The sequence below is a fragment of the Amblyraja radiata genome, chromosome 6 (genome assembly GCF_010909765.2).
Source record: "Amblyraja radiata isolate CabotCenter1 chromosome 6, sAmbRad1.1.pri, whole genome shotgun sequence".
NCBI classification, from domain to species: domain Eukaryota; kingdom Metazoa; phylum Chordata; class Chondrichthyes; order Rajiformes; family Rajidae; genus Amblyraja; species Amblyraja radiata.
This window is the reverse complement of record NC_045961.1, coordinates 50,735,063-50,750,169: the sequence shown is the minus strand read 5'-3', so window position 1 is coordinate 50,750,169 and position 15,107 is coordinate 50,735,063. Positions and strand designations below refer to the sequence as shown.

The window sequence follows — 15,107 nt, the reverse complement described above, 5'->3', positions numbered from 1 at the left end:
ACCCAAAACATCGACTGTCCATTTCCCTGCACGTTTGCCTCTTGACCCACTGAGTTCCTCCAGCAGATTGTTCGTTGCTCCAGGTTCCAGCATCTACAGTCTCTTGTGTATCCAGGAAGGCAATCCCATTTTCCCTCACTGTAACATTGAAAACAAAAGCATGATTACACTTTACCAAAGATTTACCTCTTTGTAAAAGATTATATTGTAAAACGGCATTTCGTTTGGACCTCAACGGGGTCCAAATGACAAATAAATGTATTGTATTGTATTGTATATTACACAGATAAAAACACAAAATGCCACAGTAACTCAGCGGGTCAGGCAGTACCTCCAGGGAACATGGATATGTGACGTTTTGTTTCGGAACACTTTTACTTTGCTTATTTAGATATTTTGAAGGAATGCAGGTGGTGGTTTACAAAAAAAGACACAAAGTGCTGGAGTAACTCAGCAGGTCAGGCAGTTCTCTGGAGAACATGGGTAGGTGACGTTTCGCGTCGGGATCCTTCAAACTCATAGGTGATATTTTGGGGCATAGCCCTTCTTCAAACTCATACTGTAGGTGACGTTTCTGGTTGGGATCCTTCTTAAGACAATAGGTCAATATTCCACAGATTGCTCACTCTTTGTGCTTTACACAGTTCATTATTTCTGTCTATGAAAGCATAGTGAACTTGCGTTTAAAAAAAAAAGTTCGATATGTATGTTAAATATAATATCTAATGGAGAACTCTACTTTGAAATATTATTGTGACAATTTACCACTGGTGGTATATCAACATGTAATTAGTTTGTAGTTGAAATAGGTCTGTCATTGTGAATAACAAGTTTCGGCCCCTTGATAAACTGCCAAAGATTCATTGTTTGTATCGCTCCATTATCATCTCTTCCACAGCCAACAATGGACCATTGTAGTCTCCACCTTTCCAGGTCTGATTTGTTCTGTACCATTTCATAACACTAGTTTACCTCTCCCCTGACTCTCAGTCTGAAAAAAGGTCTTGACCCGAAACGTCACCTATTCCTTTTCTCCAGAATTGCTGCCTGACCCACTGAGTTACTCCAGCACTTTGTATCTATCTTCTATGTAAACCAGCATCAGCAGTTCCTTCCTGCACTGACAAATGTCTGTTCTATTTTAATGGTGATTACCTTTTCCTCAGTAATGCATGAAACAGTGGTATCATCTCAAACAATGAAACATTCCAGGTGCAATCTTTCATTGAGATGTAATAAATGTTCAGCTTTATTATTATCACATGTAGTGAGGTACAATGAAAAGCTTAATTTTGCATATTATCCAATCAGGTCAGATAATACTATACATCAATATAATCATGTCAAAGTATAATAGATAGAGCAAAGAGGAAGATATAGAGTGCAGAATATAGTTCTCAGCATTGTAGAGCAACAGTCCCAGGGCCAAAGTCCAATGTCCACAATGGGGTAGAGATGAATCGGACTGTACACTTGCTTATGGAACAAATCAGACAGTACTCTAGCCTATGGAAGAATTTATGGATGAATCAGTACTTGACAGCACATTCAACGTGAATCTGTTGCTGTTTAGTGGTGTATACACACAAGGGGTTCTTTCAGACTAGAGTGCTCTTTATATCCCATCTTTTAACCAGGACCTATGTATAAACAGAAGAAATGCAAATCCTGTAGGTCTAAAACCATCAACAAATTTGTTCAGGCTAGGGTATTCCTGCTCCACAAAATTAAACGCTCATAGAGTCATACAGCATGGAAACAGGCCCTGCAGTCCAACTTGTCCATGCTGACCAAGATGCCCCATCTATGCTAGTCCCACCTCCATGTGCTTGGCTCATATCCTGCTAAACCTTTCTCGTCCATTTACTAGTTCAAATGGGGATCGTGACAGAAGCCTCCTCGTGGCGATCCCCGGAAACGACGACACGATGCACTCTGTGATGCATCGGGCAGCCAATTCTGTTAACATGTTGGACGACGACGGAAGCCAACAGCGAGCTATGCGTTGTCTGACACACGAGCGAACAAACTAGTCCAAATATCTTTTAAAAGGTGTTATAGTACCTGCTTCAACCACATCCTCTGGCAGCTTGTTCCATATGGTTGTCAGAAGTTATGGGCAGAAGGTAGGAGAATGGGGTAAGGAGGGAGAGATAGATCAGCCATGATTGAATGGCGTACACTTAATGGGCCGAATGGCCTAATTCTACTACAATTCCTTATGACCTTATATACCTACCATTATTCTTATGACTTTATGACCTTATAGAGGGACTCAAATTGGGAAAGCTAGCAGTCAGTGTGTGAGGCAGGAGGCAGAGAATGGTAGCACTCTGACCCAAAATGTAGGGGAGAGAGAAGAAAAAGACAATAAACAGAGAATAAGAGAGGGTGGGTTTCTTAAATGTGTATATTTTAATGCTAGGAGCATTGTACGAAAGGTGGATGAACTTAGAGTCTGGATAGACACCTGGAAGTATGATGTTGTGGCGATCAGTGAAACATGGTTGCAGGAGGGCTGTGATTGGAAACTAAATATTCCAGGATTTCGTTGCTTCAGGTGTGATAGAATTGGAGGGGCAAGAGGTGGAGGTGTTGCATTGCTTATCAGGGAAGATATTACAGCAGTGCTTTGGCAGGATAGATTAGAGGGCTCGTCTAGGGAGGCTATTTGGGTGGAACTGAGAAATGGGAAAGGGGTAGCAACACTTATAGGGGTGTATTATAGACCGCTAAATGGGGAGCGAGAATTGGAAGAGCAAATATGTAAGGAGATTGCAGATATTAGTAGTAAGCACAAGTGATTGTGGGAGATTTCAATTTTCCACACATAGACTGGGAAACACATTCTGTAAATGAGCTGGATGGGTTGGAGTTTGTAAAATGTGTGCAGGATAGTTTTTTGCAGCAATACATAGAAGTACCTACTAGAGAAGGGGCGGTGCTGGACCTCCTGTTAGGAAATGAGACGGGTCAGGTGGCAGAGGTATGCGTTGGGGAACAGTTCGGGACCAGTGAACACAATACCATTAGTTTCAATATAATTATGGAGAGGGTCAGAACTGGACCTAGGGTTGAGATTTTTGATTGGAGAAAGGCTAACTTTGATGAGATGCGAAAGGATTTAAAAGGAGTAAATTGGGACATTTTGTTTTATGGGAAAGATGTGGAAGAGAAATGGAGTACATTTAAAGGTGAAATTTTAAGAGTACAGAATCTTTATGTCCTTGTTCGGTTGAAAGGAAATAGTAAAAATTGGAAAGAGCCATGGTTTTCAAGGGAAATTGGACACTTGGTTCGGAATAAGAGGGAGATCTACAATAATTATAGGCAGCATGGAGTAAATGAGGTGCTTGAGGAGTATAAAGAATGTAAAAAGAATCTTAAGAAAGAAATTAGAAAAGCTAAAAGAAGATATGAGGTTGCTTTGACAAGTAAGGTGAAAGTAAATCCAAAGGGTTTCTACAGCTATATTAATAGCAAAAGGATAACGAGGGATAAAATTGGTCCATTAGAGAGTCAGAGTGGACAGCTATCTGCAGAGCCAAAAGAGATCGGGGAGATATTGAACAATTTCTTTTCTTCGGTATTCACCAAGGAGACGGATATTGAATTATGTGAGGTAAGGGAAACAAGTAGGGTAGCAATGGAAACTATGAGATTCAAAGAAGAGGAATTACGGACACTTTTGAAAAATATGAAAACGGATAAGTCTCCAGGTCCTGACAGGATATTCCCTAGGACATTGAGGGAAGTTAGTGTAGAAATAGCAGGGGCTATGACGGAAATATTTCAAATGTCATTAGAAACGGGAATAGTGCCGGAGGATTGGCGTACTGCGCATGTTGTTCCATTGTTTAAAAAGGGTTCTAAGAGTAAACCTAGCAATTATAGACCTGTTAGTTTGACGTCAGTGGTGGGCAAATTAATGGAAAGGATACTTAGAGATAATATATATAAGCATCTGGATAAACAGGGTCTGATTAGGAACAGTCAACATGGATTTGTGCCTGGAAGGTCATGTTTGACTAATCTTCTTGAATTTTTTGAAGAGGTTACTCGGGAAATTGATGAGGGTAAAGCAGTGGATGTTGTATATATGGACTTCAGTAAGGCCTTTGACAAGGTTCATCGTGGAAGGTTGGTTAAGAAGGTTCAATGGTTGGGTATTAATGGTGGAGTAGCAAGATGGATTCAACAGTGGCTGAATGGGAGATGCCAGAGAGTAATGGTGGATGGTTGTTTGTCAGGTTGGAGGCCAGTGACTAGTGGGGTGCCACAGGGATCTGTGTTGGGTCCACTGTTGTTTGTCATGTACATCAATGATCTGGATGATGGTGTGGTAAATTGGATTAGTAAGTATGCAGATGATACTAAGATAGGTGGGGTTGTGGATAATGAAGTAGATTTTCAAAGTCTACAGAGAGATTTATGCCAGTTGGAAGAGTGGGCTGAAAGATGGCAGATGGAGTTTAATGCTGATAAGTGTGAGGTGCTACATCTTGGCAGGACAAATCAAAATACGACGTACATGGAAATGGTAGGGAATTGAAGAATGCAGGTGAACAGAGGGATCTGGGAATAACTGTGCACAATTCCCTGAAAGTGGAATCTCATGTAGATAGGGTGGTAAAGAAAGCTTTTGGTGTGCTGGCCTTTATAAATCAGAGCATTGAGTATAGAAGTTGGGATGTAATGTTAAAATTGTACAAGGCATTGGTGAGGCCAATTCTGGAGTATGGTGTACAATTTTGTTCGCCTAATTATAGGAAGGATGTCAACAAAATAGAGAGAGTACAGAGGAGATTTACTAGAATGTTGCCTGGGTTTCAGCAACTAAGTTACAGAGAAAGGTTGAACAAGTTAGGGCTTTATTCTTTGGAGCGCAGAAGGTTAAGGGGGGACTTGATAGAGGTCTTTAAAATGATGAGAGGGATAGACAGAGTTGACGTGGATAAGCTTTTCCCACTGAGAGTAGGGAAGATTCAATTGAGAATTAAGGGACTGAAGTTTAGGGGTAACATGAGGGGGAACTTCTTTACTCAGAGAGTGGCGGCTGTGTGGAATGAGCTTCCAGTGAAGGTGATGGAGGCAGGTTCGTTTTTATCATTTAAAAATAAATTGGATAGTTATATGGACGGGAAAGGAATGGAGGGTTATGGTCTGAGTGCAGGTATATGGGACTAGGGGAGAATACGTGTTCGGCACGGACTAGAAGGGTCGAGATGGCCTGTTTCCGTGCTGTAATTGTTATATGGTTATATACCTACCACCCGCTGCGTGAAAAAGATGATGAGTGATATTTAAAAGTACTAACCACCAAGGTATAAAAGTGGAAGAACTGATAACTTACAGCGCTATTGTGGTTTTTGCTCGAATCATCCGAATCGATGAAGGCTCTTCGAATAACCTTTCATTTTTGTTGCCACTTGATATTTCTCCTAAACAAATAGATTAAAGTTAATGATCTGAGTGACCAGAAAGTCACAGACATAGTTGTCTATTCTCATCAGCATAAACTGTGATAAGATGTGCCCCATATTTAGGGCGGCACACAGTGGCATAGCTGGTAGAACTGCCTCACAATGCCAGAGATCCGGGTTTGATCCTGACTTTGGATGCTGTTGGTGTGGAGTTTGCACGTTATATGCTTGACCGTGTGGGTTTCATCCGGGTACTCCGGTTTCCTTCCACATCTCTAGGACGTGTGGGTGTGTAGGTTAGTTGGCCCCTCTTGAGTCGTGAAAGTGGGATAACATAGAACTAGTGGTATAACATAGAACTAGATAACATAGAACGGGTAATCGATGGTCAGCATGGACTCGGTGAGTTGATGGGCTTGTTTCAATACTGTATCTCTCTGAATTTTCTTCGCCTTAGATTTTAGAGATACAGTGCAGAAACAGGCCCTTCGGCCCACCGAATCCATGCCAACCAGCGATCCCCGTACACTTGCTTCATCCTACACAATAGGGACAATTTTATAATTTTATTGAAGCCAATAAACCTGCAAACATGCACATCTTTGGAGTGTGGGAGGAAGCCATGGCACCTGAAAATACCAATGCAGTCACAGGGAGAAAATACAAACCATGTACAGACAACACTTATAGTCAGGGTCAAACCCGGGTCTCTGGCGCCGTAAGGCAGTAACTCTACCACTGCGCCATTGTGCCACCCTGGCTCTAATGCATAGTTCCAGACGTTAACTACTCTAACGCCATTTCAAACATCCCTTTTGACAGTTTAAAATTATGTTTGTTTGGAAACTGAGTGGACATTATAGCTTTCATTGAACCTTTGGAGTGCACTATATTAGGGTGAAATACAACTACTGTCAGAAAATAGGAACAATAAGTGAGTTGGGTATTCCAAAAAACTCAAGGATTTGTAAAAGGTCGAACGCTATAAACAAAAATGGAACGAAGCGCTGTAGATTCAGTGAATATAGTTTGGGTCAGATTTTTTGGCGGAGTGAGACCGGGGGCAGGGGGGGGGACACACTGGGCAGGGGGGAGATCGGGCGGGGGGGGGGCGGGATGACTGGGCTGGCTCTCATCTGCAGAACCACACATCATCTGCAGCCAGGATCGAACCCATGTCCCCGGCTGCCGAACCGCCACAGGACCGTCCCCGGTTCCCCCACCCCACTTGAGTGTTCCATCCCCACCCAGGGGGCGGCCGGAGACTTCCGACGGGACATCGGCCCCCAGGCCCACCGCCAGCGCGGAGAAGTGTCATCCCCAGCTCACCTCCGCCTCTCCCGCTGGGCCAACCGACAGCCCAGACCGACAACACCATTGGCCCCAGGCCCACAGCCAGCACGGAGAACCCACAGCCAGCGCCAACTCCAGCCCACCCCCGCTCCACCTCCAGAGGAACCCGCACCCCGATGGGCAGCTGCGGCACAGTGCCAGTTCACCCGAGCTGTGCTTCCTCAGCCGCCACCCCAAGTACTAGACATACCTTGCACACCACCGGCTTCTGCCCCTACGGTACCCACTGCCACTTCATCCACAACCCCGAGGAGGAGCGAGGGCCCTGGCCTCGCCTGCGCCAGCCTGGTCCCGGCCTCCTCCGGCCCGGCGCTTGACTGGGCCGCGCTGCGGGCTGCCCTCAACCCGACCTGTTGGAGCTGGCCCAGACTCTGGGCTTGGGGTTGGGCAAGGGAGGGGGAGGAGTTTGTTGCTGCCGCCAGCACCACCATCACCAACAGCACCAGCAGCTCTTGTGGGCGGCAGGAGCCCGTCCGCAGACTCTCTCTCCGACCAGGACGACTCCAGCCACAGCGGCTCCGAGTCGCCCGTCTTCGAGCTGGGACGGCGGCTGCCCATCTTCAGCAGGATCTCGGTGTCGGACTGAGGGGAGGGGGTGGAAGTGGAGGGCTGCTGGCCAACCGAGCATGATAGGCAGCGCCGGCTGCAAGTCTAGGGCCGCCCCGGACAGGAACGGGACACCGGGGAGGGGACGGGGACGGCCCAGCAGCAACTCAACAGCGGCCGCAGCGACAGAGAGCCGACCCCGACCACGGACAAAATGCAAGCCTACACACAATGCAGCACCACCGTTGCAGAGACTGTTTATAGCTAGGGACCTATGATCTGAGCATGCACAATCAGAATACCGAACTCGCTTATTGTGTGCTTTTAATACCTGGAAGCTTGCTTAATATAGTAAAACATTGAAAAACAAAGGCTGTAAAGTTTTTTTTTTAAATCACCATTCTGCTTTTTACATGATTTTGAATGGTATTCTGCCATTATAGAGACTCACCCTCCTCATTGCGAGCTGTATGTCTTGCGGTACATCTGGTATCATATTTGATAGCAGAAATTTCACTATATACACTCCGTGCTAAAAAGAAATAAATATGTATTCACAGCAGCCTGCATTTAATATTGCATATTTTTTTACAGAAATTTGTTCCAATTCACATTAGCATTGGAATTTTACAATGGCAAGAGATGTAAGGGATATTGGCCATAGAGATGGGATTTAATGGATTCCATGACACTAAAGTGAGTGGTATTGTAGATAGTGAAGATGGTTATCAAAAATTACAGCAGGATCTTGATCAGTTGGGCACGTGAGCTGAGGAATGGTTAATGGAGTTCAATGTAGATAACTGCGAGGTGTTGCATTTTGGTAAGTCAAACCAGGGCTGAACATTCACAGTGAAGGGCAGAGCCCTGGGTGTGCAGCAGAGTAGAGGGATTTAGGGGTGCAGGCACATAGTTAATTGAAAGTGATGTCACAGGAGGGTGGTCAAGAATGCTTTCAGTACATTGACCTTCAGCAGTCAGGGTACTGAGTATAGAAGTTGAGATGTGTAGGAAAGAACTGCAGATGCTGGTTTAAATCAAAGGTAGACACAAAATGCTGGAGTAACTCAGCGGGGCAGTGAAGGAGAGAAGGAATGGGTGACGTTTCGGGTCGAGACCCTTCTTCTGTAGAAGTTGGGATGTTATGTTACAGTTGTACAAGATGTTGGTGAGGCCACATTTGGAATATTTTGTTCAGTTCTGGTCACCCTACTAGAGGAAGGATGTGGTTAAGCTCGTAAGAGTGCAGAGAAGATTTACGAGGATGTTGCCATGATTTGAGGGCCTGAGCTATAGGAAATTGCAGCGAAATTGTGAACGCAGCCGAGACCATCACACAAACCAAACTCCCTTCCATTGATTCCATTTATACTTAACGCTGCCTCGGCAAGGCCAGCAGCATAATCACGGATGAGTCGCACCCCAGCCACTCCCTCTTCTCCCCTCTCCCATCAGGCAAAAGGTATAGAAGTGTGAAAACGCACACCTCCAGATTCAGGGATATTTTTTTCCCATCCTACCACCAAAGAACAGTCCTGAACTACTATTTATCTCATTAGTGACCCTTGGAATATCCTTTGGACTTTACTGGCTTTACCTTGTACTAAATGTTATTCCCTTATTATGTATCTATACACTGTAAATGGATCGATTGTAATCATGTATTGTCATTCCGCTGACCGGATAGCACGTAACAAAATTGAATTGAATTGAATTGAATTGAATCCCTTTATTGTCATTCAGACCTTACGGTCTGAACGAAATTTCGTGCCTGCAGTCATACATACATCATACAATAATAAACAACAGTAAACACAAATTAACGTCCACCACAGTGTATCCACCAAGCACCTCCTCACTGTGATGGAGGCAAAAAAGCTTTCACTGTGCCTCGATACACGTGAAAATAAACTGAACTGAGAGGTTGGGCAGGCTAGGACTTTATTCCTTGATGCACAGGAGGACGAGGGGTGATCTTGATGATGAGCTGGGTTGAAGGGCCTGTTTCCTTGCAATACGTCTACATAATTCTATAAATGGGAGGAGGTAAATAAGTCTCATGTTATGTGTCGATTCTAAGATGGTGCCGGAGCCTGGCGACTCCGTGTGCTGGTCCCAGAAGAAGATTTGCTATCATCGATTACCATTGCTCCACACTTTTAAACTTCAACATACCTCGACTCCATCCTGGTTCAATCCCTCCCTACCTATGTCCAAGACTCCTCACATGCCCTTCATCTCTTTAATGACTTACGTGTTCCAGGCTCCCACTCTCTCATCTTTACTATGTCTGAAGAAGGGTCTCAACCCAAAACGTCACCCATTCCTTCGATCCAGAGATGTGGCCTGACCCGTTACTCCATCATTTTGTGTCTATCGTAAATTTAAACCGGCATCTGCAGTTCCTTCTTACACATTAGTAGAGTTGCTGCCTTACAGTGCCAGAGGCACGGGTTTGGGGTGCTGTCTATACCGAGTATGTACGTTTCCCTGTGATTATGTGGGTTTTCTCCGGGTGCTCTGGTTTCCACCAACACCATAGAGATAGGTTTGTAGGTTAATTAGCTTTGGTAAAAATTGTAAATTGTCCCTAGTGTGTAGAATAGTGCAAGTGTATCGGTGATCACTGGTCGGCGTGTACGTGCTGGGCCAAAGGGCCTGTTTCCACGCTGTATCTCTCTAAAGTCACAAAAGCTTTTCACTGTACACGACAATAATAAACCAAAGTAAAGTAATTACAAAGATCTACCGCTGCCGTATCAATACTACTTTAAAAATAAACATTTTTCTGCAGTAATCATTTAAGTGAGATTTATTAACATTAATAACGTACCTCAATTGTTATCAGGATGATCAATTGTTCATGAAAGGGTCTATGCCTCCCAAACTCTGTGTTAAACGCAATCATGCAGGCATTGGTCACTATTGCCACGCCATTTATTAGATCCAAAACAGTCAGCCACTGACCTGTGAATGTGGAATTGTAGATGTTTATCATTACTAATACTTGCAACACTATATTCAATTATTCAGGATGAGGAAATAGAGTCATACAGTGTGGAAACAGACCCTTCAGCCCAACGTGCCCACGCTGACTAACATGCATTCAGCCTGCATGAATGACCGGAAAATCATCTTGGATATTTACCTTCATTTTCAGTTCAAGAAAGTGGTGGTGAGCTGTGTGAGTTACATGACAAGTGGGATAGCACAGAAAATATTTGGGGTCAGGGCCTATCTTAACTGTAGCTGACTTATAGAGCCATACAGCGTGGAAACAGGCCCTCGCCCAACTTGCCCACACCGACCATCATACCCCATCTACACTAGTCCCACCGGCCTGCATTTGGCCCGTAACCCTCCAAATCTTTTTTATCCATGTGCCTGGCCAAATGTCTCTTAAATGTTGTGATAATACCTCCTTCAACCACCTCCTCTGGCAGCTCATTCCATATGCCCACCATCTTTTGTGTAAAAAAAGTTGCTTCCCAGGCCCCTATTAAATCTTTCCACCATCACCTTAACCTATGTCCCCTGGTTCTTGATAAGGAACCTCTGGTCAACAAATGTGTAGGCTGGAACTGCAGATACTGGTTTACACCAAAATGCTGGAGTAACAGTGGATCAGGCAGCATCTATGGAGAAAAGGAATAGGTGACGTTTTGGACCTGGTATAGACCCAAAAAATCACCTATTCCTTTTCTCTAGAGGTGCTGCCTGACCCGCTGAGTTACTACCTCCAGCATTTGATGCCTATCTCTGGTCAATAAATGACCTACAAAGAAATACTATAGATTGCTAACATAGAATAAGTCATTTATTTTCTGACTCATTGTAGACTGTACTTGTAATTCTAGAACCTATTGATTAAGAAATTTCATTAAGTATTTGATTATTTCACAATTAAGAATTATTGCCTGGAGTTTATTAATAGAGTCTCACAGGGGACAGTTGTCTTACAGTGGCACAGAGGGTACAACTGGTAGAGCAGCAGCCAGAGACGAGGGTTCGATCCTGAACTCGAGTGCTATCTGTATGGCCTCATGGGTTTTCCCTGTAACCCCGTGGGTTTCCTCAGGGTGCTCCAGTTTCCTCCCACATCCCAAAGACATAGGGGTTTGTAGATTCATTGGCCATTACAAAATTGCCCCTAATGCGTAGAGAGTGGATGAAAAAAGTGGGATAACATAGAACTAGTGTGAACGGGCGATTGATGGTCGGCATAGGCCCGGCAGGCCAAAAGGCTGTATCTTTGAACTAAACCTAAGTAAATTCGACCATATGACATAGGAACAGAATGAGGCCATTCGGCCCTTCGAGTCTACTCTGCCATTTGATAATGGCTGATCTAATTTTCCTGCCTTCTACCCGTAACCTTTGACACCCTTAATAATCAAGGACCTTTGACTGCCTTGGCCTCTGGGGTAGGTGGTCATTGCCCAAAGCCGGAATCCCCTCAGGGCGGGAAGCCAATCTCCCTGCTGCAGCCTTGGGGCGATGGTCAATCTTCGGGTGGCACTGTGGCACAGTGGTAGATTTGCTGCCTTACAGAGCCAGAGACCCAGATTCGATCCTGACTGTGGGTGCTGTCTGTATGGATTTTGAATGTTATCCCTGTGACCCCAAGGGTGTTCTCCAGTTTCCTCCCACACTCCAGAGACATACAAGTTTGCAGGTTAATTGGCTTCTGTAAATTTTAAATTGGCCCCAGTGTGTAAGATAATGCTAGTGTACGGGGTGATCGCTGGTTGGCATGGACTCAGTGGGCCGAAGTGCCTGTTTCCAGGCTGTATTTCTAAACTAAACAAAAATATACAAAACTGATATGTTGCTTTTCTTATATTGATTACAATCTTTGATTACAAGTATGGACCTTAATGAAGATCATAGTATGTGACTTAACTTTGTTCTAATTAGTTTGGATTGCACATAGAAATAGACAGATGAGGGTAGAGAATATTACTTTTCAGCAGAAAGTGTCTTCTGTGCATTGATATTTAAGTTAAGTGGCAAGGCAACTTGTTTAATGTTAGAGGGAGCAAATTTCAAATGTCCTTTCCTTTTATAATTCATAAAAGATCTTACCGATATCCTGAGCCATAAAGGCAATGGGGCGTTTGTACATCAACAGCAGGCGCTTGGCATCCACATGCACGTCGAATAAAATGGACAGAAAGAATAATAGTGGTGCCAGAGGGAATGAGATTGAAAACAACTGAGAAGAAAACAGGGAGTTGATGAATCATTTACTGTTAAAATAATTACTGTTCAATATTGACATTCCATGACAGGTATTAATATTAATCAAATTATAAGTGTATTATTAGGCTTAAGGAAATATTTTCCTCAACACACTCCATTCAATTTTAGTTTTAGTTTAATTTAGAAATACAGCATGGAAACAAGCCCTTAGGCCCACTAACTCTACGCCAACCATCAATCACCCGTTCACACTAGTTTTATATTATCCCATTTTCTCATCCACTCTCTACACACTAGGGGTAATTTAGAGGCCGATTAACCTACAAACCCGCACGTCTTTGGCATGTGGGATTGAACTGGAGTAAACCCAAAGGAAACCCATGCGGTCACAGGGAGAACGTGCAAACTCCACACAGATAGCACATTATTTTTTTCCTTTGAAACCCTCAACATTTCCTTAGTATTAAACAATACTAGTCTTGGAATTAATATTTTGGTTAGATCTACAATTGTTGCTTGAATCCAGATGATGCAGTCTAATCACCAGCGCTAATCACCAGTGGCACAGCGGTAGAGTTGCCTTACAGCATCAGGGATGCAGATTCGATCCTGACTCTGGATGCTGTCTGTACGGAGTTTGTACGCTCTCCCTGTGACCATGTGGGTTTTCGCCGGGTGCTCCGGTTTCCTCCCAAAGATTGGCTTCTGGAAATTGCTCCTGGTGTGTAGAAGAGAACTGATGAATGGGTGATGGCTGGTCAATGTGGACCTGGTGGGCCGGAGGATCTGTTTGCATGCTGTATCTCTACACTAATCTCAACAATTTTGGACAGTTTTCTCAATAAATTTAAAGAGAAAACAGAGATAAGAAATAAAAATGAGGAAAAGCCAAACATAGGAAAAAGGGAAAAGCCTCGCCATTATCTTAAAAATCAAACCTTTCCAAGTTTGCAATTGTCATTTGCTTTAACATCATATGTTCTAGTTTTATTTTAACAAAATATTTAATCATACCATTTGGTAGCCATACTGTATGACCTTCTCAGTATATTCCTCCAATGTGAAGTCTCCGAGATCTGGTTTCCGGTATTCTTTAATAATATAATAATCCACGGTAGGTTGCATGGTCTGATTTTTTGATGGTGAAGACAGGCTTTTATCTCTCTTGATTTTATCCTTAAATTTCTTCAAAAATCTGCAAGGTAGATAAATGATTAGCACAATAAAATGCACGTGCTGGTGCGTAGTATTATCCAAAATAAGTCCAGAATCTTGCTACTTCCCTATTCCAGGGCACAAAACCAGTATTGAAAAGTTAAGTTAACTGGGAATAATTCTTTTCAAATGGGGTAAAGAGTGTATGTGATAAAAAGGAATTGCAGATGCTGGTTTATGCCAGTTTATACCAGTTGTCTTATAAAGTTGTCTTTCTACTGACTGGATAGCACGCACCAAAAACCTTTCACTGTACATGACAATAAACTAAACTGAAACTGAATCTGAAACCATATATAGACACAAAATGCTGGAGTAACTCAACAGTCAGGCAGGATCTCTGGAGAGCATGGATACGTGACGTTTTGGTCGGGACCCTTCGGAACCCAATCCGAAACATCACCTATCCATATTCTCCAGAGATGCTACCTGAACCACTGAGTTACTCCAGCAATTGTGTCTACCTAAAGAGAGTATGATTTGACTTGGGCAATAGGAACAACATGTTGCAGTTCAATTGATTCAGATAGTAACAAGAGTGTTCAACTTTACGGTATTCAGAAAAACCATATTGCTAAATAGGTGAGATTATTTTTAAAATATATATATTTTGGGAGCACACTTGACAGTTTCCTCTCCTGGACTGCAACCTTGACGTGGGGGAGAGGCTTGTGTACTCCAGCGATCCTGAGAGCTATGTCGGATGGGGTTTCATATCCCTGGCAGGTTCAACCGAACCGGACAGGTCTCGGGTGATGAGGCAGACTAAGCAGTCCCTGGCTGGGGTTAACTACCCCATCCTGGAAAAAAGTGTGAGTTACAGAAACATTGACGAATGAAAACTAAATGACACACTTGGTTGAAGAAGGTGCCCCAGCGATGTGGAACATGACGTTTCCCAGCCAAACCCGCAAGGGCGCTGGGAAGCTGACACACTTACTGATGCCAATGAAATCCATTCTTGTGGGGACAAGGAACATCCGAACCATGTTCCAGGCAGGCAAGGCTGCCACAATTGCCAACGAAATGCTGCGCTACAATCTCTTAATCCTGGGCTTGACTGAAACAAGATGGACACAGTCAGGGGAGATCAAATTGGTCAGCGGGCAGTCCATTATCTACTCCGGACAGGAAGAGGAGGGAGCGAAGCATACAGAGGGAGTGGCCATCATGATGATGAAAGATACTAGAAAGGCTTTAATGGCATGGGAACCATCAGCTCTCGCCTCATCTCCGCAACATTCAAAACCAACAACAAGTGAAAGCCTTCATAATCCAATGTTATGCACCCACCAACAATGCAGAGGATGAGGTCAACGGCAGGTTCTATGACAGCTTGAACCACCTACTTGGTAGTATTGGAGGCAG

At 43.8% G+C, this 15,107-nt stretch overlaps 1 protein-coding gene across 1 annotated transcript; it reads right to left on the bottom strand.

Annotated features, from left to right (window-relative positions):
- On the bottom strand, positions 1-13,709 carry LOC116974382 (anoctamin-4-like). Its single transcript, XM_033022767.1, has 6 exons — positions 13,539-13,709; positions 12,408-12,537; positions 10,156-10,289; positions 7,774-7,854; positions 5,354-5,441; positions 1-138 (listed from the first exon to the last, which is right to left on the bottom strand). Exons 1-5 carry the CDS (start codon positions 13,647-13,649, stop codon positions 5,379-5,381), a joined length of 519 nt encoding a protein of 172 aa, XP_032878658.1. The 5' UTR covers positions 13,650-13,709; the 3' UTR covers positions 1-138; positions 5,354-5,378.
- Positions 13,710-15,107: the final 1,398 nt, after the last annotated feature.